The sequence below is a fragment of the Zootoca vivipara genome, chromosome 2 (genome assembly GCF_963506605.1).
Source record: "Zootoca vivipara chromosome 2, rZooViv1.1, whole genome shotgun sequence".
NCBI classification, from domain to species: domain Eukaryota; kingdom Metazoa; phylum Chordata; class Lepidosauria; order Squamata; family Lacertidae; genus Zootoca; species Zootoca vivipara.
The window spans coordinates 12,689,148-12,713,484 of record NC_083277.1 but is presented as its reverse complement, the minus strand read 5'-3'; the positions used below and the strand labels follow the sequence as shown (position 1 = coordinate 12,713,484).

The 24,337-nt window shown below is 47.0% G+C and overlaps 2 protein-coding genes across 2 annotated transcripts in view; one reads left to right on the top strand and one right to left on the bottom strand.

Annotated features, from left to right (window-relative positions):
• Positions 1-60: 60 nt before the first annotated feature.
• NELFE (negative elongation factor complex member E) lies at positions 61-12,453 on the top strand. The gene is made up of 11 exons (XM_035107143.2): positions 61-386; positions 2,144-2,240; positions 2,889-2,961; positions 3,067-3,212; positions 3,553-3,627; positions 5,184-5,218; positions 5,773-6,005; positions 7,456-7,600; positions 9,991-10,045; positions 11,211-11,313; positions 12,109-12,453. Exons 2-11 carry the CDS (start codon positions 2,166-2,168, stop codon positions 12,180-12,182), a joined length of 1,014 nt encoding a protein of 337 aa, XP_034963034.1. The 5' UTR covers positions 61-386; positions 2,144-2,165; the 3' UTR covers positions 12,183-12,453.
• LOC118080127 (uncharacterized) overlaps positions 12,325-24,337 on the bottom strand; it is a 73,717-nt gene continuing 61,704 nt past the window's right edge. The window contains exons 29-35 of the mRNA XM_060270989.1: positions 23,199-23,313; positions 22,835-22,985; positions 20,533-20,612; positions 19,370-19,488; positions 16,815-16,947; positions 14,644-14,693; positions 12,325-12,949 (exon numbers count right to left, since the gene is read on the bottom strand). Of these exons, the coding sequence (XP_060126972.1) occupies positions 12,767-12,949; positions 14,644-14,693; positions 16,815-16,947; positions 19,370-19,488; positions 20,533-20,612; positions 22,835-22,985; positions 23,199-23,313 (831 nt within the window). The 3' untranslated portion in view covers positions 12,325-12,766. The remainder of the gene's footprint in view (positions 12,950-14,643; positions 14,694-16,814; positions 16,948-19,369; positions 19,489-20,532; positions 20,613-22,834; positions 22,986-23,198; positions 23,314-24,337) is intronic.

Below are 24,337 nucleotides of genomic sequence, written 5' to 3'. Positions count from 1 at the left end.
GGGTCCACTTGGTTCCATTTTCAACGCAGGCGGTGCCCGCTGTTGTCCAATCGCAGCTCGGCCTGTAAATTGCAAACGTCTCGCCGCTGCGTCATACGCATGCTCGAACGAGCCCCTTCGCGTTTCGAACGTGGTTCCGCCCCGCTACGCAATTCAGCCAATGAGCGGCCGATATGTAAATTCTCCTTAAACACGGGCGCGTACTCTCCTTTCATCGCGGCCCGCCTTTCCAGTCAGCCAATGGGCTTCGCGTTGCTGGGTAGCTTATGCAAATATACGTAGAGACTTCTTCCTGCTGCGTGGATAGTCCCAGAGGCGCGTCTTGAGCGTACCGGGAGAGAAGGCTCGCGCGACAGGAAGAGGACGCGGAGGTGGTGCAGCAGCTGGTGAGTGGGAGGCCGAAGGAGGGATATGATTGGTGCAAAGCTCGTTGCATTCCAAAGTATCCCCAGTAAATAAGCAGGCAGGAAAACGAGTGTTAAGTGAAGAATGGTTCGAATAGGCCACAACTTTATTGGTTACAGATGCTTAGGCGTTATAGTGTATACCATTTTCAACTCCAGCCCTTCTGCTGGGAGTGCCTTCTAGGGTCAACCTAACCTGGGGGTGGGTGGGTGAGAGTGCTATGGCTGTCGAGAAATAGGGGTAACCCCCCCAGGGGTTCCTGTTGCAACTCCTCCTTAGTCCCTTTATTGGGATATCCTTTCGAATGGAGGGGCAGGCAGAGGCTACAACATCCCCTCAGTTACAAGACTAAGGCTTACCCAATGCCTACTTACAGGTAGGTAGCCGTGTTGGTAAAGGTAAAGGGACCCCTGACCATTACGTCCAGTCGTGACCGACTGGGGTTGCGGCGCTCATCTTGCATTATTAGCTGAGGGAGCCGGCATACAGCTTCCAGGTCATGTGGCCAGCATGACAAAGCCGCTTCTGGTGAACCAGAGCAGCACACGGAAACACCATTTACCTTCCTATTATATCTATTACACCTATTTATCTACTTGCACTTTGATGTGCTTTCGAACTGCTAGGTTGGCAGGAGCTAGGACCGAGCGACAGGAGCTCACCCCGTCACGGGGATTCAAACCTTCGACCTTCTGTAAGCCGTGTTGGTAAAAAAAAATTCCTTCCAGTAGCACCTTGGAGACCAACTAAGTTTGTCATTGCTATGAGCTTTCGTGTGTATCTGAAGAAGTGTGCATGCACATGAAAGCTCATACCAATGACAAACTTAGTAGGTCTCTAAGGTGCTACTGCAAGGAATTTTTTTATTTTGTTCCAATGCCTACTGCCACTCGAGCTAGAGCCTGCTAGAAAGGAAACCAAAGGCAGGGGCACCTGGGTCAAAGACTTAGTTTGGCACACACACACACACCGTGCATATGCATACACACACACACACACACACACACACACAGGCTGGGAGCCTCATGGCGCCCCTCTGGAAGCTTCACCCTGGGGCAAGCAAAACCTGGCTAGCCACCTCCCATAGCCATGACACTGCCAAAAGTGGGATATTTGTCCAAAGCGAAGCTGCAAATGTGCTTGTAGTTGGCATGACCCCACTTAAATTTGTCTTCCTTTTTAAAAAATGAAAATGTAATATGGCACCTGGAATAAAGTGTGGGATTCCCTCCCCGCCAGAGGTGAAACTGGCACCTTCGTTAAGTAGTTTTTGCTGAATGCTGAAGACACACCTACTTTTGACACTTGAATATATATATATATAGCTGCCCTATTCTCTAGGTTGCTATCAGTTTTACAGATTTTTTAAATAATGGGAGGCTGCTGGATCAGCCGGCAGCCCATCCAGTCCCAACATCCTGTTTTTATATGGGCTTGCTAGAATTCTGGGCTAGATGGGCTATCAACCTAATCCAGCAGAACCTTCTTGGGAGGCGTTATTTGTTCTTGCTTATATGGAGACCCTATTTGCAATTCCCTTTTCTCCGCAACCGAAAGAAGCCATCTTGCGCTATGGACCCAGGTTGGTTGACCAACCCAAAACCTGCCGCTGATGCATAGCTGCCAAGTTTTCCCTTTTCTCACGAGGAAGCCTATTCAGCATAAGGGAATTTCCCTTAAAAAAAGGGATAACTTGGCAGCTATGCTGATGGCCTATTTTGTTGTCTTCCCTTTCCAGGCGGTGACTTTGCATATCAGCCATGATTGTCCTTCCCCCAGGACTGACGGACGAAGAGGAGGCTCTGCAGAAGAAGTTTGCCAAACTCAAGAAAAAGGTCAGACTCCTTTTTGTTGATGTCGAGGGGTAGATTCCACCCTAGGCAGGCCAGGCCAAATCAAGTTGTTGTTGGCTGTTCAAGGCCATTGGTCCACCCAGTCCCAGCCAGCGTGGCCAACAATCAGACACAAGAATAGAAAGACGCTTGGTGGATCATATAATAATACAATCATAGAGTTGGAAGGATCCCCAAGGGTCATCTAGTCCAACCCGCTGCAATGCAGGAATCTAAAGAAACGCATGCATGACAGATGGGCATCCAACCTCTGCTTAAAAACCAAAGGAAGGAGAGCCCACAAGCTCCCAAGGGAGATCGTTTCACTTGCTGCCAGATGCGTAGTCAGAATCTCCTTTCTTGTAGCTTGAAGCCATTGGTTCAAGCCCTACCCTGCAGAGCAGGAGAAAACAAGCTCGTTCCCTCTCGTGTGTCACGGGGGCCCATCTAGTCCAGCACCCTGTTCTCACAGTGGACAACCAGATGTCTCTGGGATGATGGGGAGTTGTAGCGCAGCAACTTCTTGAGAACCACAGGGTCACCTGTTGGTAGATGACGACAGAAGAAGACAGGGTCTAAGAGAAGGGAAGGGAGGGAAATAGGGTTGGAGATGCCACGTTAAATATGGTTGCCGTTGTTGTTCCTCCCCAGAAAAAGGCCCTCATGGCCTTGAAGAAGCAGCAGAGTTCAACCAGCCAAGCCAGCCAGGGAGGAATTAAACGCTGTAAGTTGGATTTCCACCAAGGGAGGTGGTGGGAGTGGAGTAGGGTGCACCTACGCCCACCAACACTTGGGACACACTCTTGCATTTATTCTGCCCACTTTGCAGCCATCTCTGACCAGCCGGTAGTGGACACAGCCACAGCGACGGAGCAAGCCAAGATGCTCGTGAAAACGGGGGCCATCAGCGCTATCAAAGCCGAGAACAAGAACTCGGGGTTCAAGCGCTCTCGCACGCTGGAAGGGAAGCTGAAAGTAAGGGGAGCTAAGGGGGTGGAGACTAGGGCTGGGGGATATTCTGGTTGTCAACGTTGCAATATATCACCAGCCAAACATTGCAATATGCCAACGTATCACGGTGTCTGAAATAAGACAGAGGCCTTGGCCGGCTTAACGGTTTTTCCTGCATCACACACACACACACACATCATGGTTTGTGTTTTGCCAAGTCAAAAATTATGAGCCGATAACACAATACGGACTTCAAACCAGTTTTGGACGATATATCGATATATTCCCCCAGCCCTAACAGAGACTGTGGGAAAGGGGAGCAGGGTTGTCTTCAGCTGGGCCTTAACATCTTGTGTGTCTTTAGGATCCCGAGAAAGGACCAGTCACGACTTTCCAACCTTTTCAGCGCAGCATCTCTGCAGACGACGATTCTCAAGAGGTACCTGGCATTTGAGTTCCCGGCTAAGGGAGGGAAATGGGGTGGGTTGGCATTGAGCTAGGCAATCCTGCTTGCTCCTCCGCCTTCGCTGGTTAACGGGGGCGCCCCACTGCAACAGAAATTGTTTATGCATCCTTTATGGAACTCCCATGTTCAGCTGCCTTTTACTGACTCAGACAGTACTGTCCGCGCTGGTTGGCAGCAGCTCTCCAGGGTTTCAGGCAAGGAGGATTGGGCGTGGGACTGTCTGCATGATGCTCGCCCACTGAGCTGTAGGCTTTTCCCCAACATGCAAGGACGGGTCCGTGGGAACTGCTGGTGCTGATGTGGGCCAACAAGGTTCTGTGATGGATGCCGGCCGCCGTTCATAGTGGGAGGGCCACGTTGTCCAAGTATGCTCAGAGCTGCAAGTGGAAGATCCACAAGTATCCAGGAGAGCTCAAATCAACCTCCTTGCCTCCAGGTTCTACTTTCCACACGATCAGAGGCAGTATGATGGCCAGTTGCTGGAAGAGTAAGGTGCTCTCCTGCTCAGATCCTGTTTGTAGGTTTCCCTTAGGCCAGTGGTTCCCAAATGGTGGTCCGCAGAACAATAACGACTACAGAGAGATCAAAATTTTCAAAAGTAGGAGGTCCATGGCTTGGCTTTTGAAAAACAAGGGGTGCACAATACTTAGGTAATTGGGGAACAGCTGCCTTAGGCAATTGGTTGGCCAACTGGGAGAGCAGATTATTGGGCTAGATCAGGGTCTCCAAACTAAGGCCCGGGGGCCGGATGCGGCCCAATCGCCTTCTAAATCCAGCTCACAGACGGTCCGGGAATCAGTATGTTTTTACATGAGTAGAATGTGTCCTTTTATTTAAAATGCATCTCTGGGTTATTTGTGGGGCATAGGAATTTGTTCATATTTTTTTTCAAAATATAGTCCGCCCCCCCCCCCCAAGGTCTGAGGGACAGTGGACCGGCCCCCTGCTGAAAAAGTTTGCTGACCCCTGGGCTAGATGGAGTACAGTGGATGCTCGGTTTGCGCACATGATCCGTGCGGGAGGCACATTCGCAACCCGCAGCGCAGCGCCGCGTCTGCGCACGTGTGGGTCGCGATTCATCGCTTCTGCACATGCGCAAAGCACGATTTGGCACTTCTGCGCATGCACGAGTGCCGAAACCCGGAAGTAACCCGTTCCGGTACTCCTAGGTTCAGCACGGTGCACAACCCGAAAACGCGCAACCTGAAGCGCCTGTAACCCGAGGTATGGCTGTATTTGGTCTGATCCAGCAGGGCTGTTCTCATGTTCCCAGGATGTAGCCAAAGGGATCGACGCTCAAGAAGCAAGGACACCGTTTTGAGCTCTCCATACCTATAGCTGCCACGTGATATCGCGGAACAGATGAAACAAGGGGGAACTAGATCCCAAAAGGTCTTTGGGGTGGCGAAAGAGAGAGCAGGGGTCTTTGTTTTTAGATACCAGAAGTTTCTTGTTTCAGCCCAGGTCTACTAGCTGCTAATTTTAATATGATGACTGACGTCTGTCTTTTTTTTAATGTTTTGTTTCAGTCACGGCGTCCCCAGAGGAAATCTCTCTATGAAAGGTTGGTTCTGTTCATAATAAAATCTAGATGATTTGACCTTTTGATAATTGTTTTGCCCTGCAGGATCAGGCCAAATCCCAGAGAACTCCAGCAAACAGTGTTTGGGTTGTGGCAGTTTTAATAATTATGAGGCTCCCCAGTCCTGCTCTGATCTGTTGATCGCTTCTCAAGGGATAAGTAGCTTTATCAGCTTCGACCTTCAAAATGACTTTGAAAATCTATTAGTTTCAAATGACACATAATAAGGATTATTTCACTGATTACCCTGCTGGTTTCTCAGCTTTTAGGTTGCTTGTTGTGCTGGTTCAAAGTGCATTTTCGAATTATTTATTAACAGCAGGAAATTTTGGGCACTGTCGGTGGTTTCGAAATGTGTTTTTTTTTAAATGATTATCTCCATTTTGAAATGTTTGGTATTCGTAACCTGTGGTTTACAATACGCATTGTATTATTGAAATTGTGATTTGACGGCGCACGTTTGCTAGATGCTGCCTTCAGAGTGAAATAAAAATGGGTGTAAATGACGCCTCTCCCGTTTCCATGCTCTTTCGCAGCTTTGTGAGCTCCAGCGATCGCCTGCGGGATCCAGAGAAGGATCCAGAAGTGGCCAGGGATCCAGACAAAGAGCCAGACCGGGGGGAGAACCTCCGCAATTTCGAGTGGGACTATGAGCGCGATCGCAGCCGGGACCGGAGCAGAGAGCGTGACAGAGACCGGGATCGGGATCGGGACCGAGACAGGGACAGGGACCGAGACAGGGACCGAGACAGAGAGGGCAGCTTCCGCCGTAAGAACTCCTTGGGGGCAGAATGGATAAAAATAAATGATTTTTAAAAAATAAATAAAATCAGATTCTAAAATTTTTAAATGGATTTTTTTTAAATCAGATTTTTTTAAAAAAAATGCTTTTGGGGGTTAAATTTTCTATTTAAAGTTAAATTTAAGTTAAAATTAAAGTTAAGTTAAATTAAAGTTAACTTAAATTTTCTATTTAAGTTACATTATAGCCCAAAGGCTATTCATCAGGAAATAAGTATTAAAGTAGAGCAGAAAAGGTGTCCAAATATAAACAGTTAACTTATTAAACCTCACAATAATAATTTTATAATGATCTGTATGTATTTCTAATCGTATAACCAAATCAGTGATTTTTGATATAACTGGTAAAAACTACTCTGGAAATTTATTATTCCAAAAATGAAACCTTCATTTGGTTGTAAATATTAAGATTATACAAGCAAGAAGTAGTCTGTCTGTAAAAAAAAAATGTTTTAAATTGAGCCTTACTGACTAGTGATTTAAATCATGATTTAAATCGATTTGATTTAAATCACGATTTAAATCACTAGTCAGTAAGGCTTGATTTATAACATTTTTTACAGAAAGAGTCATTCTTGCTTGTATAATCTTAATATTTGCAACCAGATGAAGGTTTCATTTTTGGAATAATAAATTTAATTCAAATCTATCTAGAGTGGGCAACATGCATGCTTCTGGAATAGAACTGAAGTCAAGCAATCACAAAAGGGACTGTAAAAAGGGTTCATAGCCCAGTCCTGCAGGTGATGGGGGAGACCCGCTGCTACCTGGATAGGTGATCATCCAGCTTCTGCTTTGAAACATCTTAAATCCCAGCTTCTCGGTGAGGATGGCAGAGCCCAGCCAGTGAGCAGAAATGGTTCACAGTCAAACCTTACATTTAAAGCATGCCATTTTAAAACAGCCATTGCTTTCCCCCTCCCCACAAGAATTCTGGGGAGGGGGTGCAGTTTCTTAAGGGTGCTGAAAGTTGTCGGGAGGCCACTGTTCCACCCTTAAGAAACTACAGTTCCCAAGAGTTCCCTGGCAAGAGGGAATGTTGGTTAAACCTTTGGGAGGAAAGGCAGTCTCCCACAAAACCAGGCTGGGAATTGTGGCTCTGGTGCGAGGGGGAGTAGAAGCCCCCTAACGACCCTTAAGGAACTACAACTCCCAGAATTCTTTGGGGGAAGCCGTTGCTGTTCAAAGTGCTCTCACAGCACTTTAAATGTAGGGTGTGGGTGTGGCCTTGGACGTTAAGATCTCACGGCGTGTCTGGCATCAGGTTTTGACCATCAATGTGAGCCAGTTGTGAACTAGGATACATAGAGCCCCCAGGTGGCAAGGTTTCAAAGGGTTTTGGCACCCGGCTAGGTTTAAGAGGGCCTTGGGGCGACAGGAATGTTTTCTGAGCGGTCAATTTTCCTTTCCTCACCCAGGTTCAGATTCTTTCCCGGACCGACGTGCTCCGCGCAAAGGGAACACGGTGTATGTCTATGGGGCGGACATGAAGCAGGGCATGCTGCGCACCGCTTTCTCGGCCTTCGGGAACATCCTCGATCTCTCCATGGACAATCCCCGCAAGTGAGTGGTGGGAAGGAAGGCAAGGTTGGCCCAAGAGGCAAAGCCTGGGCCAGATCCAAGGGGGGAAACATGCAAACCTCACTCCCACATGGATACCCAACAGGAAAGCCACCCGGGGGACTGGAACAACCCAGCAGGGTAAATAATAATAATAATATTTTGGGGAAGAGCAGTGCTTTGCATGCAGAAGGTTGCAGGTTCAGTCCCTGGCATCACCAGGTAGAATGGCACCTGACATCTTCACCATCTGGACTTGCATTCCTGGAGAACACTGGATCTGGACTGTTTTTTTTTCCGCACTGATGCCACATCCTGTATCAGTTATATTTTATCTGTACAATCAGAATGAAATTCATTAGCCAAAATGCCTTTTCTGTGCAGCCTGAGTAGGAGCAGCGACCAACCTTATACTTTTTTAAAAAATAATAATAATCTTTATTCACATTTTTTAAAAATTACAGAAATCAAAAAAGGAACATAACATACACAAAAAAAACCACACACACAAAGCCTTAAACAAGAGATACAAGAAATGGATTCAAAAAAGGGGGGGGAGAATATTTCAATCACTCTCTTCATATAATACAGAATTTCAAAAAAGAACAAAAAATAAAAAGCAACATACAAAAAAAGAAAATGAAACAAAAATCACTTCCTATTATTTACAACACGCTTCCCTTTATATATTCACTTTCCCTGTATACCTCTTGCTTCACATACCTATGTACCTTCCCAGTGTCTTTCAGTTAATCCTCTCCTCTTGTATTTTCATTCTAAGCACATCACTAGATTGTTTTCTATAATTTCTTTTTCCAAATAGTCTTGTACGTATTTCCATTCCTCCATTATTTTTTGCCTTGGTACATTTCTGATTATTGCCGTTAGTTTCGCCATCCTCCAATACTCTATCATTTTCCCCTCCCACTCCTGGACCTTTGGTAAAATTTCTCCTTTCCATTTTGATGCAATTAGGATCCTGGCCGATGCGCACACATAAAGTAAAATATTAATTCTATCTTTTGGTATATTAATTGAGATCATACTCAGGAGAAAAATTTCAGGGCTTTTTTCAAATGTATATTTCAGCATCTTTTTTAATTTATCATATAGCTTTTACTAACGATCAACGTTATACTTAACTGTTCTTGCTTGTCTTCACTTGCCCCACACCTCACTGCCCTGCTCACAGTTGTGAATATTCTTACGTTATGAATGGTCCATAATAATAATTATAATAATTTATTATTATTTATACCCCGCCCATCTAGCCAGGTTGCCCCAGCCACTCTGGGCAGCTCCCAACAGAATATTAAAACACAATAAAACATTAAAGAACTTCCCTATACAGGGCTGCCTTCAGATGTCTTCTAAACATCAGATAGTTGTTTATTTCTTTGAGATCTGATGGGAGGGTGTTCTACAGTGTGGGTGCCACTACCAAGAAGGTCCTCTGCCTGGTTTCCTGTAACCTCACTTCTCCCAGTGAAGGAACTGCCAGAAGGCCCTCAGAGCTGGACTTCAGTGGCTGAACAATGGGGGTGGAGACGCTCCTTCAGGTATACAGGGCCGAGGCTGTTTAGGGCTTTAAAGGTCAGCACCAACACTTTGAATTGTGCTCGGAAACATACTGGGAGCCAATGAAGATCTTTCAGGACCGGTGTTATATGGTCTCGGCGGCCGCTCCCAGTCACCAGTCTAGCTGCCACATTCTGGATTAGTTGTAGTTTCTGGGTCACCTTCAAAGGTAGCCCCATGTAGAGTGCATTGCAGCAGCCCAAGTGGGAGATAACCAGAGCATGCACCACTCTGACGAGACAGTGCGCAGGCAGGTAGGGTCTCAGCCTGCGTACCAGATGGAGCTGGTAGACAGCCGCCCTGGACACAGAATTAACCTGTGCCTCCATGGACAGCTCAGAGTCCAAAATGACTCCCAGGCTGCGCACCTGGTCCTTCAGGGGCACAGTTACCCCATTTAGGACCAGGGAGTCCTCCACATCTGCCCACCCCCTGTCCCCCCAAAACTACTTCTGTCACCATTAAGAAAAATAGGTAGGAATAGGCAGATATATATGTGGACTGTCCCTGGATAAAGCAACTCTTCTTCTTTAAGTTGTCAAAGCTCAGCCTAGATCAAGATTGTCATCTGAACCATAGGTTTAATTGAGAATCAGTCACGTCAGTCATTTGAAAAATAAGACTTTAGAGCTGTCCTGCCAAAGAAATGGCAACTAGACATTCCGTTTCGGTGACCATAACCTTGGTTAAAGGAGCCATTTGGCGCCTAACTTACATATCTGAGTTTCTAACACTGCTGGCAAGGTAAGACAGCCAAGAAGACAATTCCTTTCCCCAGAGAGCAGTCATTAACCCCTTTCTCTTTCCACCCTCAGCTGTGCTTTTGTCACCTATGAGAAGATGGAGTCTGCGGACCAAGCCATTGCTGAGGTGACTGCCATTTCTTTCCCCCTCCAGGTTGCCTGAAATGAGTCTAAGACAGTGATGGCGAACCTATGACACGCGTGTCAGGCGTGACACGCAGAGCTCTCACTGCTGGCATGCGCCCCATCGGCCCATTCGCGCTGTTGTCGTTGCTCCCCCCCATTTGTTCTCCCGCTCCTCCTCACACTATAGTTTGTCTCCGCTGTTAAAACCCAGATCCTTATTTGTTGTTGTTGCTGGTAGCCAGAGTTTGGTTTTTTAACCCTTTCTGTGCTGTTTTTTCCTGGCGCTTTGGCAGACGATGATTGGGTGTAACAGCGTTCGTTTTTTAACCCATTCTGTGCTGGGTTTTTTTGGCGCTTTGGCAGACTATGTCAGTGCTGCGTGTTAGTTCCAGCGAAGGTATTATTTCTGTTCTCTTTCCCCCCCAAAAAGCGCAGCAGCTTTGGGGCATCCCCCCAAAGCAAAACAACTTTTGCACACACACACCCCAAAAAACCTCCAAAACTTTCTTCAGCAGCTCCCTCCAGAAAGCTCAACAACTCTGGGCACTTTGTGATAAATAAGGGTGGTTTGGTTTGGTTTGGTTTGGTTTGGTTAAATAATTAGTTTTTGGTTTATTAAATACAGTTATATATTACAATTATACATTTTTGTTATTTAAACTATAAATACCGCGGAATTATGGTTTTTTTCTCGAAGTGACACACCACCCGAGTTATGCTTGGTTTTTTGGCGAATTTTGACACACCAAGCTCAAAAGGTCATCACTGGCCTAAGAAATAGCAGGAATGGGATGATACCCAACATTAGTCATTAGAATTAAGTCCATGGGTTTTTGTGGCTGGATGCAGAAGACTGATGGGTGGCAGCGTAGGCTCAGAGCCCGGGGATCGGTGGTGGGTCGACGACACATGGTCAGAGGGAGGAGAGAGAGAAGACTGGGAGGAGGAGGTGTCGGGAGCAGAAGAGGCAACAGGGTTTAGTGAGCAGGAAGAGGTTGTGACAGAGAGTGGGCAAGACTCAGAGGCAGGGGGGAGGAGGGGCAGGAGGCAAGGATGAGGCAGGCTTCTTGGTTCTATTGATCTTTAAGGTGCTTCAGGGCTGTGGAGCAATTTCCGTAGAAATGGATTATGGCATTTCCCCCCCCCCCCCATTGTCTCCTTATTAGCTCAACGGAAAGGTAGTGGAGGATGTGCAGCTGAAAGTCAGCATTGCCCGCAAACAGCCCATGTTGGACGCAGCCATCGGCAAATCGGTGTGGGGGTCTTTGGGTAAGTGCCGGAGGAGAGGGGTCTGGAATGGGGAGGCAGGAACAAAGTTCCAAGGCGATGGGAAGTGGCTTGAGTGTCGGTGGTGGGGATATGGAACTCGGGGATCTCCCAAGCTCCTAGAATCATAGAGTTGGAAGAGACCACAAGGGCCATCCAGTCCAACCCCCTGCCAAGCAGGAAACACCATCAAAGCATTCCTGACAGATGGCTGTCAAGCCTCCGCTTAAAGACCTCCAAAGAAGGAGACTCCACCACACTCCTTGGCAGCAAATTCCACTGTCGAACAGCTCTTACTGTCAGGAAGTTCTTCCTAATGTTTAGGTGGAATCTTCTTTGAATCCATTGCTCCGTTTCCGCTTCTCTGGAGCAGCAGAAAACAATCTTTCACTCTCTTCTATATGACATCCTTTTATATATTTGAACATGGCTATCATATCACCCATTAACCTTCTCTTCTCTGATTCCTGTGTTTCAATGACAGGAATCAGAGAGGAAAGGGGGGTCGGATTCCCAAAGAAAGTGTGTGCTAGTAACAGCAATCAGCAACTTTCATTCTGCCAATAATATAGCCCAGTTTCAGTCCACAAAATATCCCGCTCACTGAAAAGGGTTTGTGGGTCTACATGGCCCCTGAACAGGGCCTGGGATTCCAGCACCAGTTGCCCCAGAATCTGCTGCTTTTATCTTCTTCAGAGGTTCAGCTGGGTAGCGTGAGAGAAACTAGTCACCTTTGCCTTGCTGTGATCCTAGATGTCCGTCCCCCCCACCCCCCCGGTCTCTCTTTTTTTTTTCCAGCTGTGAGGAATAGCGACAAGGGCTCTCACCGGGACAAGCGATCCCAGGTCATCTACAACGAAGACATCTTCTGAGGCCTGTGGGACAATCCCCATTTCAAGCGGTGGGGCGTTTCTTAAATGTTTGCTTCGTTTTTGTTAAGGTGTGCAAATATTCGAAATAGCACTGTATCGCTTCTCTCCAAGTCTGCACCTCAAAATGCACCTGAGCCCGTGGGGGGGGGGGGAGATTATTAGGCAGATTTATGTAGGATAGACCTATCGGTGGTTTGGTATGAGGGAAGAGCTCCTGTGCTACATTGGTGTCTATTTTTTGGAAAAATAAAACATGTTTTGATGTCTTCAATTTCATCTCTTTGTTTGATCTAAAAACATATTTGAGAAAGGGGGAGGGGAAATGGAAGCTTGGGATTGTGAGGTTGCTGAAGTCTACGCCAGATATCAACTCGTAACTGGCGTGGAATATTGACCAGCTCTCCGAAAGACGCCAGTATCACAGAAGAGAGCTCTTTATCCTTTCTTGCTTTCTTTATCATACAATGGAGTTTAATACACAATTGTTAAAACTGCATTCACTTTACAGGATTTCAAGGTACGCATTCTATTTACACAAACCACCCCAGGTGCAAGGTGGGGGGGGGGGAATCGGGGAGAAGAGTCTACAGGAAATCCAGTCCTTCCTCCCGGAGCTCTTCCTTGAGCCAAGGCAAGACCTTGAAGAGGTTGATGTGGAAATCCCTGGCATAGGCAGGGGACATCTCGTGGCGATTACGGCCAGTTTCGCAGACAGGCAGCTTCTTGTTTTGACAAACGTTAACCACCCCCCAGCTGATCACGCCCACCTGCAGGGGGGGGAAAAGAGAAGAGGCTGGAGTGAGACAACCAGGCATAGCGTTACAGAGCAACATCAGCAAAGCTAAATACAGCGGAACCTCTACTTACGAATTTAATCCGTTCCGAATGCACATTCGAAAGTCGAAACAATGTTTCCCATAGGAATGCATTGGGAATGGATTAATTCGTTCTGGGGCCGTAAAAAAACGGCACTTTAAAGGCCGGCGGGAGGCAGCGATGGGCTCGATCCGGCCCTATGGCCAGATTGGCAGGTGGGGAGGCCAGCGAGAGGCTGGTGGCTGCGGTGGCGATGGGCCCGATCCAGCCCTATGGCCGGATTGGCAGCTGGAGGGGCCGCGGGAGGTAGCGCGAGTGGCGGGAGGCCGGCGAGGTAGCGCAGGATCGGGCCTCCGCTGGCATCACCGCTGCGAAGCCGGGATTGCGGTGTGACAGGGGCTTTTCGTCGTTTGCCTCCCCCTTGGCTTGGGGAAGGCAAACGGCGAAAAGCCCCCATCGCGCCGCACTTCGGCTTGGGGACTGGCTTGGCGGAGGCAGGAAAATTCTTCTCCGCCGCCGCCAAGCCAGTCCGCGGCGGGGGCTTTTCGCCATTGGCTGCGGGCTGTTGCCGTCTCCCTGCCTGCTTCCCCGAGCCATAGCGCATCGGGGAACAGAGCCAAAGATCGGCGGGCGCTGCTTGCCGGGCTTGACAAGCCCGGCAAGCAGCTCCCGCCGATCTTCGGCTCTGTGCTGTGTGACAGATCGTTCCTCCGCTTTCCCCCCACCCCCGCCTATCACACGAAGATCAGTAGCGGAGGCGGCAAGGGCCTGATCCTGCGCGAGGCCAGCAGAAGGCTGGCTTCGCAGCGGCGGTGGCAGGGGAGCCGGCGAGAGCCCGATCCCAAGCGAGGCTGGCACACAGCGGTGGCGAGCGTGGGGCAGTGAGGCGGTGAGGGCCCGATTGGAAGTCGAATAAATTCGTAAACCCGCCCCTTCGTAACTCGAAAAATGTGTATGTCGAGGTGCCACTGTACCATATTGGCCCAAATATAAGCCGTGCCTTTAAAATTCTCAGCCGCAGGTGGGAAACACCCCCCCCCCCCGGAACAACAGTGGAGGACCACAGCAGTAAAGGAGCACCAGCGGCCACCCCACCCCACCGCTCACCAGGGCTCCAGCAGGAGTTTAGAGGGGGGGGGGGTTCACTGTATGTCTGTTTCAGCAACAATAGTGGGCTTTTTGTGATGTTGTGAATATAAGCCGCACTTTAACTTTTCACAGTCTGAATTTTTTTGGGGGGGGAGTGTGACTTATATTCAGGCTAGTACGGTATTAGACAGGAGCTATCTCTTGCCTTTTCAGCACATACTGAAAGCCTTTTAAGCCAAGATCTTTGCTGCTCTGTACCGTATCTGTATTGCAATTGTTTTTAGACCTAACTGCTGTATTGCTTTGCCATCATGGGTTCCTCTTGGAGAAAGGGCAGGATACAAATGTGATAAAGTGAAACAGCTGAACTTGCAACTTGCTTTGACCTTCAGAGGGTGCTATCAAAGAGAGCAAAGCCTTGTGCTTACTTTTCTGCTGCCCCCCCATGCCATGTTTGTGTGGTGCAGCTGTAGAATTGGGGAACACAAAGCCCTTCCTTTTGGCATGGTTTGGGGTCCAGCAGACAAGCCGGGTGCCAGTTAGAGTACACACTTACCTGGATGTAACGCTGCCTTTTAGGAATGATGAGGGGACCACCAGAATCACCTGGAAACAAAAGGAAGGGGAATTATCAGAGGGTGTGTGATGTTCAAGTCTGAAGCTATATACATATGTATATACGGTACATGTACAGAGTTACAGTTCTACACAATGAGAGGACTGTAGTTAAGGAGACCCTCTCTTCCCTTCCCAGAACTACAATTCCCAGAGTTCCCTGGGAATAATACAGTGGCACCTCAACTTACGAACGATTCAACAACCGAATTTTTCGACTTACGGATGGGGGTAATGGCCACGCGCTTACGAATGTCTCGACATCCGAAAGAAAACCGTGGCGGTTTTAGATAGGGATTTTTCGACTTAATTTTTTTTCTGTTTCCAATGCATCCCTATGGGAAATCGCGTTTCCAATGGCATTTCCAACTTACGAATTTTTCGACTTACGAAGGTGCCTTCAGAACGGATTAAATTTGTAAGTCGAGGCACCACTGTATAATAAATTATTATTTATATGCCGCTAATCTGACTGGGTTACCCCAGCCACCCTGGGTGATTGGGAAAAAGGATTGACTTAAAGGTTTATTAACCGTGTAAAGGGGGGTTTGAATGTGCTCTGTGTTTGACAAGAATAAAAAATGGGGGGAAGGCTTTGTTTTATAGCTTGATGATGCATGGCAGTAGATTTGGAGCAATGCAAGATTTAGTTTTAAAAAACTCATTCATTATCACTGATTTTGTACTCGGTATTACATTGGCTCCCAATACGTTTCTGAGCACAATTCAAAGTGTTGGTGCTGACCTTTAAAGCCTTCAACGGCTTTAAAGGAGCGTCTCCACCCCCATCGTTCAGCCCAGACACTGAGGTCCAGCTCCAAGGGCCTTCTGGCGGTTCCCTCCTTGCAAGAAGCAAAGCTACAGGGAACCAGGCAGAGGGCCTTCTCGGTAGTGGCACCCGCCCTGTGGAACGCCCTCCCATCAGATGTCAAAGAAATAAACAACTTATCTGATGTTTAGAAGACATCTGAAGGCAGCCCTGTTCAGGGAAGTTTTTAATGTGTGACATTTTAATGTATTTTTAATCTTTTGTTGGAAGGCGCCCAGAGTGGCTGGGGAAACCCAGCCAGATGGGCGGGGTATAAATTTATTATTTATTATTATTATTATTCCACTGAGGATTTTAGCTCTCTGAGAAGAACACGGGGTTCCTTGCAACTCTCACCACCCTTTGGGTTCCTGGGAAGCCACCAGTGTGTTAAGTGATGTCATGCTGCTTTAGATGTATAGTTAGTTACATGTGGTCTTAATTCAACGCGGGCAATGGGGCAGCTTCTCCCAACACATTTATGGACAGCTGTTTACTTCCACAAGACCATTAATGGTGTCTATGAAAAGTTTTACACATCACCTTGAAGACAGGCGAACTAATGGCAGTGTACTGGAAGAAGCAAAGATCACCAGTGTCAAAGCAATGATACTTTCAACATCAACTTTGTCAACGGTCATGTTGTGAGGATGCCTGATTATCGTCTTCCAAAGTAACTACTCTATTCCGAGCTTAAAAATGGAAAGCGTAAAGCTGATGGTCAACAAAAGAGGTTCAAAGACTCTCTCAAGGCAAATCTTTTTTTAAAAAAGTAGTATAAACACCGACAAACGGGAAACACTGGCCTGCGAGCCCTCCAAATGGAGAGCAGCCTTTACCAAAGGGGTCGTGGGCTTTGAAGACACTCAAACTCAGGACGAAACGTGTTAAGAGGAAGGCATGCTTGGCAAACCAACTCCCACCCAGAAATGCATGTCCCCACTGTGGAAGGACATGTGGATCCAGAATTGGCCTCCACAGTCACTTACGGACTCACTGTTAAAACCGTGTATATGGAAGTCAATCTTACTCGGCTACGAGTGATCGCCAAAGAAGAAGACAACTTCTGCAAGAGGAAGCAGAGCCCAGACCAGGAGAGGGGTGTTCTTATTGGACTTTACTGTCGGGGGTTCTCTCTGGGGAAAGCAAGCGAGCAAAGCACTTTCTAGTCCTGAAGTGCCCCCCCTAAAAGCGATTCACTTTTTCCTGCAAACGCAGCCTTAGTGTGAAACTCGAAGCAAGTCCGCACAGGCAGCCCTGGCTGTGATTCCAGGGGTGTCCTAAGAGGAGGTGCTGTTCCTCACCTTTGCAAGTGTTGGGGTCCACTTCAGGGTCGGCGCCCCCTGTGCATAAGAAGCGCTCAGTCACCACTTGGGAGACGTCTGTGACGTTTTTGTACTGGGAGGCTTTTTTGGCGTCCGCTTCGCAACCAGTTTTCTGAAGGGAGAGGAGGAAAGGTGGGTTTACTGCTAGCAGAGCTGATCCACATTCCCCCACCCCCAAAAAATATTTTTATCTGGTTTTACAAATTTAAAATTAAAATAATACCAAAACACATCCACAGTTATAAGATCCCTCCAAATCTCTGGACTTCCCACCTTCCCCTCCATGCATTCTGTTGTTAAACCTTTTTAACAACATCTTTTCTACTGCATCTTTTCCCAATAATCCAGGTTTTTTTATAACTATGTACATGGTTCTTGAGGGACCCAGGTGGCGCTGTGGTTAAAACCACTGAGCCTAGGGCTTGCTGATCAGAAGGTCGGCGTTTCGAATCCCTGTGACGGGGTGAGCTCCCGTTGCTTGGTCCCAGCTCCTGCCAACCTAGCAGTTCGAAAGCACCTCAAAGTGCAAGTAGATAAATAAGAACCCGTCACAGTGGCGTGGTGGCTACTCTAGAGTAACGACTTCTCACAGCTCTGCATTTTATTCTTTTATTGGTGCAGTCTATTTACAGTGCTGAGACAGTGCTATATACAGGTTGTCAGTAGATGTTGTCAGTCTGGCGCAAAACCTCCGAATGGGGATTCCCGCGTCTTTCTCCAGCAAAGTAGCCTGGGAATACTAAATCTCCGCCCCCGGCGCTTCTTACGCAATTCCGGGGTCACCGGGATCGGTCTTCTTCCCACGGTTTCCCTGCTTCCCCTTTCCGTTCCCAAGCGGCGCCGTGGCTCAGCTATCCTACCTGAGCCCGGGCTTCTGCTTCCTGAATCCCCGCTTGAAACACCCCCCTCCCCGCTCCCACTTCCGCTGGGCGAGGAGCTCATGTTCAAGATGGGAGGAGGCTGTCTGTAGCTCCTGTCCCTCACAGAACCGCTACAGCGGGAAGGTAAACAGCGTTTCCATGTGCTGCTCTGGTTCGCCAGAAGTGGCTTTGTCATGCTGGCCACATGACCTGGAAGCTGTACGCCGGCTCCCTCGGCCAATAATGTGAGATGAGCGCGCAACCCCAGAGTCGGTCATGACTGGACCTAATGGTCAGGGGTCCCTTTACCTTTACATAGTTCTTGTTACATTTACAAGTGTTATTGCAGTCTTGCTAGTTATTTCAACTGCTTACAGTGGTCTTCAAGGTAAATTTAAAGTTTTCCCCATTCCTTATTAAAGTTTTGGTCTTCCTAGTTCCTGAGCTTTCCGTTCAGTTTTGCCATTTTGCCATAGTCCAACAATTAAATTAGTCATTCTTCTCTGGTAGGAACTTTATCTACTTTTCATCCCTGAGCTAACAACATCCATGTAGCTGTCGTCACATATATTAAAAGTCTTTTCTGCTCTCTTGAAATTGTTTAAAATAACTTTTATTTTAAAAAAACCCAGATGCTTTTTCTATTAGGAATTGTAGGTGCTAAAATTCCAAGGGCATTTCCACATTTCCTCTGGTCCTGCAGCTTTTCTCTGGAGGAAACTGCTCTTTAGGGCTCAACCAGAGCAAACGGCAACTTGGGTTTCTCCGATCTTTCGCTAAAGGGCAGGTTTTCCCTCAAAGGAGCAGAGCAAAGTGCTTAGGGCTCATCCAGGCCTCCTTTTTGTGTTTCTAGGCACGGGTCTGTGCTTTACAATGCTGTAGCTCAGTGCTGCTTTTTTGCTTTTTTTGCCCCACGAAAATATCAACAAAACCATCCGTATTCAAGGCTAAAATAACAAAGCATAGCATACCAGCAGTGATTACAATTTGCAACCAGAGGCATTTGCATTCAGCGACTTGTGACTGGCTGATTAGAAACTGTAGAAGCGGCTCCTTTTCCTTTCCTAAAGAAGCTGCAGAACTGTGAGTTGAACCCCATAAAAACAGGATTTTCCCCCATTGCAACGTAAGCTAAACAACTTTGAGCTGATCCTCAAAAAAGGGGCTTTTCCTCTTTGCAAAAGCTGCACAACTGTGACCTGATCCCCCAAAAAACGAGGCTTTTCCTCTTTGCAAAAGAAACTGCACAACTGTGAGCTGATCCCCAAAAAAACAGGGCTTTCCCTCTTTCCTCCTCTAAAAACTAAGTGCGGCTTATGGTCAGGTGCGTCTTATGGAGCGAAAAATACGGTAAAACAGGCAAGCAGCAATGAGCCTCTCCAGGGAGGCAATTCCATATGGCAGACGTGGAGAGTCTTACATCAAGAGTGGCCAGCCTGGTGGCTTCTTGATGTTGGCGGACCACAACTCCAACCATCCGACCATTATGGCGGCTGATGGGAGTTGGGAGTCCAACAAGGTCTGGAGAGGACAACACTCGCTACCTCTGTCCTGAGAATAAATGAGAGTCATCCCTTGGGTTCTTGCTCTTGCATATTTTTAATAAGATGCCTGAATATTGCTAGTGGTCCCTGGGTCAAAAGGGGGTATCTTGGCGCAGTTCTCCCTTCTCACCTTTTCACCATTCCTGATTTTCACTGTCCTGCGAGACAGCCCGTTGCCCTGATCGTCCTCGTGTTTACAGTCGGTCACAAAAAACGACGGTACGTTCCCAACGCTCAGGAGCAATTCCTCTGGAGGAAACAAAAGAGCACAAAGAGGTTGGGTCCAGAGGTTGAAAGAGGATGGGGCTCATCTCAACATGATGGAGATACCGGTACACTGGGAAGGCTAGAAACCGTGGGTGGGTAGGTGGTCAACCTTTGGTGCAAGTCTGCCACAAGTCCAGTCAAATCAAGGATGAGACCAGAACAACAGCTGCCAGAGTATTAATTGCCAAGAATTGGAAGACCTCAGAGATACCTACGATAGATGAATGGCAAAAGAAGATGTTGGACTTTATGGAACTCGCCGAAATGACTGGGAGACTACGCGACCAGAAGGAAGAGACGGTGGAAGAAGATTGGAATTTTAATATATATATATATATATATTGAAAAAATATTGCAGTATTTAGAAAAGTATTTTCTTTGTGAAGATTATATAGGCTATAAGCGTTAAAATAAGATTTTGAAGTAGAGTAAGCAAATGTAGAATTTAAATAATTGGTTAATAGATAAAGGAATAATTAAAATAAGATTTGGTTTTTTAGATGATGAGAAATAAACTGCTAAAGATGTATTATAATGAAATTCAGAAAGAAGGGAACAAGGGAAGTCATTTGATGATGTGAATGAAAATAAGGCTTATATAAGAAATGGGTTTTTTTTGTCTTTGTTTTTAGCTTTGTTTTTTATTAGTTTGTTCGATTTTGTTCACTTATTGTTTGTTAGAAATGTTATTTGTTTGTTGTTGTTTCTATATATATATATATATATATATATATATATATATATATATATATATATATATATATATGAGAGACAGAACTTCTGTGTGTACTACGCTATAAGCACACACAATCCTGTGTTTTTAGGATGGGTTTGACTCTAGTCTACTGAGCTGGAGAAAAGGCAACAATGCAGGAGAAAAGACACAAGTGTATGTTGGACTCTGTCCCCCAGCAGCCAGCTCACGCCCTCTTTGCCAGGCATGCCACAAAGCCTGCTGCTTGTACCACCTCTGTGGCCCCTCTGCGGTAGGTTGGCCATTCACGCAAACAGGCCAGCTCCTCTTACCATGATTCCTGCAGGTGGTCTGTGGGTGGGGCTTCCTCAGAGCCCGGGTGGTCCCAGCCGTACAGGGGAGGCAGATTGGCCTGTGGAGAAGGAGCACCAGAGAGAAGTTAGCAGAGCACCAGCACCAGCCCTGGAGAAGGACCCAGAACTTTCCTCCTCATCAGGACTGTACACATGGTCAACAGACCCTGGACACCTTCCACCAGACATTCAATGAATTTCACCCCGCCATCAACCTAACAATGAACCAATCCATGCAAGAAATACATTTTTGGATGCTACTATAAAAATACAGGATGGGCGTATAGGCACCACCCTATACCGAAAACCAACTGACCAACAAACATATCTACATGCTTCTAGCTACCACCCCAAACATCCCAAACAATCCATTGTATACAGCCAGGCCCTACGTTGCAGCCGCATCTGTTCCAACTCTACAGACACAGACACTCACCTAAGAGATCTACAGGATATTAAGAACTAAAATATCCACCCGATGAAGTTAAACAACAGATCAACAGAGCCAGACTGATACCCAGGGAGAACTTGCTGCAAGCAGACCCAAAAAAGAAAATAACAGAACACCACTAGTAATCACATACAGCTCCCAAGTTAAAACAGTACAGCGCATCATCAGAGATCTACAACCTCTCCTAGACAATGACAGTTCTCTTTCTCAAGCTCTGGGAGGAAGACCTTTTGTTGCCTACAGACAGCCACCCAATCTTAAACAACTCCTCACCCACAATAATACCACCACCAGACTTAACATGGACACTGGTACCAGAGCCTGCAATAAATCTGACAGCAGGAATCACAAGACAGAGAAACCAGTAGGAGAACATTTCAATCTCCCAGGACATTCTATACAAGATCTCAAAGTAGCTGTTTTAATACAGAAAAAATTCAGAAACAGACTGGAAAGAGAAGTTGCTGAATTGCAACTCATTACCAAGTTTAAAACCATGGAGAGACCTGGTCTGAATAAAGACATTGGATTATTATCTCATTATACATGATCAAGCTTTCTTTAGTACCTCAGCCCTTTCTTTTTCCTGCAAGACCAATTGCAGTCGCTAACAGACGTCAACAGGTTTACCACACCTATCAGCCAATCATCCATTTCCACCACCCTTCTGAGTAATACCCCTCCCCACCCTCTCACTATATATAAGGTTCTGGTGACTTCTGTTTCATTGTATCTGAAGAAGTGTGCATGCACACGAAAGCTCATACCTATGACAAACTTAGTTGGTCTCTAAAGTGCTACTGGAAGGATTATTTTTTTATTTTTTTGTTAGGACTGTTTGCCGTTTGCTTGGGAAGTGTAAAAGCTTCCTATTGTTCGTCTTTGGCCACCGCCTTGCCACTTCCCTAAAACCAAATGCCTGCCTGTTGTGGGACATACCCCACTTCACAACCAAGGATTAATTTGCACCACAGCTCAGACCTCAGAGAGATGATAGGACATTGGCAGGTAATGTCAAGGATCAGTCATAACATGCAAATAGACAAAAGTGCTCCTGAGGTGGTGCAGTGTGCATTTCCCTCATTACAAAATAACAACAGCAAGGAAGTTTGTAGAAGCTTAGCTAGAAAATTATTACAGCCCAAGTTTGCAGACTAGAGCCCACTGCAGCAGATGTAAATGTCTCTAACCCATGAAAGGTGTCAGAATCCAGCCTGACCACAACTTACTATCATTTACTTATTATTAAGGACCAGAAGCTTACTTTTAGGGACACGGGTGGCGCTGTGGTCTAAACCACTGAGCCTAGGGCTTCCCACCTGAAGGTTGGCGGTTTGAATCCGTTGCTCCCGTTGCTCGGTCCCTGCTGCTGCCAAACTGGCAGTTCGAAAGCACGTCAAAGTGCAAATAGATAAATAGGGACCGCTCCGGTGGGAAGTTAAACGGCGTTTCCGTGCGCTGCTCTGGTTCGCCAGAAACAGCTTTGTCATGCTGGCCACATGACCCGGAAGCTGTCTGCGGACAAACGCTGGCTCCCTCGGCCTATAGAGCGAGATGAGCGCCGCAACCCCAGACTTGTCCGCAACTGGACTTAACAGTCAGGGGTCCCTTTACCTTTCCTTTAAAAATTAAAAAAAACCACACATTTTCAAGATGCTACACCACAATCTCATATCCCTTGTGTTTTGCGGCTGAACCTTGCTTATTTGCTGCTTATTGTTTCTCGCTTGGGCCTAGAACACAGGTATTTCACTCGGGCACAGGTGTGATTCTCCCCTTTAATCGGAGTCCCAATGGAAAACCGACATTTTCTCTCCCTCTCCACCTCACCTTGCAGAAACAGAGGGTTTGACTTTTTGGGTGAGTTTCACCAGGGCGACATCGTAATCATAGAATTCCCGGATTCCACGATCTTGTAGCTTCCCAATCTGGTACAGTGGGTGCGATCGGACTGCAGCCACTTCAAAGCGCTGATTCTCACCTAGACAGAGAAGATGAGAATTAAATGCAGAGTTCCAGTAAACGCTGCTGCCTGCAGGGCTTGTCACGAGGTGATCAAAAACATGCCCTCTGATTTCTGCTCACCCAGTTCCTGTTAAAAAGGCCCAAGAGGAAACCACATCAGGTTTTCCCTCACACACACACCCCTCTCTGGGAACTCTGTTCCTTCCCAGCTTGAGAGAATTTGGCTTACCTAACGTGACTTGGATCGCCTCAGCTTTGTCATCTATGGTGAAGCAGTGGGCCGCTGTCAAGACGTAATACTCGGAGACAAGGGCTCCTTTGCAGAGTTCAAACCTTCCAGTGCGCTTTGATTTGAAAGAGGAAAGCAGAACAGACAGGTAAGAGCAGCACCCAGACAACCCACAGCACAATCCTATGCATGTTTACGTGGAAGCAACTCCCACTGGGCTCCATGGAGCTTATATTTTCTGAAACGGTGCATAGGATTGCAACCGCAGACAACTTCAAGTAGGCCGTCACCTCTGCCTTTAAAGCCACACAAGTCCAGCCAAGAAAAAGCAGCAGTGAAGACTGAAATTCAACAGTTGGACCTTATTGCTATCACAGAGAGTCAGGGATGGGGAAATGATAGCTATTGAATTTCTGTCAGCAGTTGAAGGAACAGAGGACCAGCCCCATGGGAAATATGTGGCAATCCTTGCTCTCGGCTCGGATCCGTTGCTCTCGGCTCGGATGCGATAGGCGGCTGTGGGGTTTTCTGGCTGCTGTGATTTTAACCTGGTGCCTAAAGGAGGAAGTCTTGCCTCTCAGCATGGCTATGGGTGGCTATGAGGAGCTACTCAAGTACAGTATTACACGAAACTGTTGGTACAGGTGGTTTTGCAAAGGTTAAATGTTTAGCCTGGAGAAGAGAAGGTTAAGGGGTGATATGATAGCCATGTTCAAATATATAAAAGGATGTCAAATAGAGGAGGGAGAAAGGTTGTTTTCTGCTGCTCCAAAGAAGCAGACACGGAGCAATGGATTCAAACTACAAGAAAGAAGATTCCACCTAAACATTAGGAAGAACTTCCTGTCAGTAAGAGCTGTTCGGCAGTGGAACTTGCTACCAAGGAGTGGGGTGGAGTCTCCTCCTTTGGAGGTCTTTAAGCAGAGGCTTGACAGGCATATGTCAAGAATGCTTTGATGGTGTTTCCTGCTTGGCAGGGGGTTGGACTGGATGGCCCTTGTGGTCTCTTCCAACTCTATGATTCTATGATTCCTAAACTTGGCTTGCTGGATAGCATGAGCTCTATATACCTGCCTTGGGTTAAAATGAATCCTGGTGTCCCCACCACCACAAGGCTAGGGCTTGGATATTATGTTGTT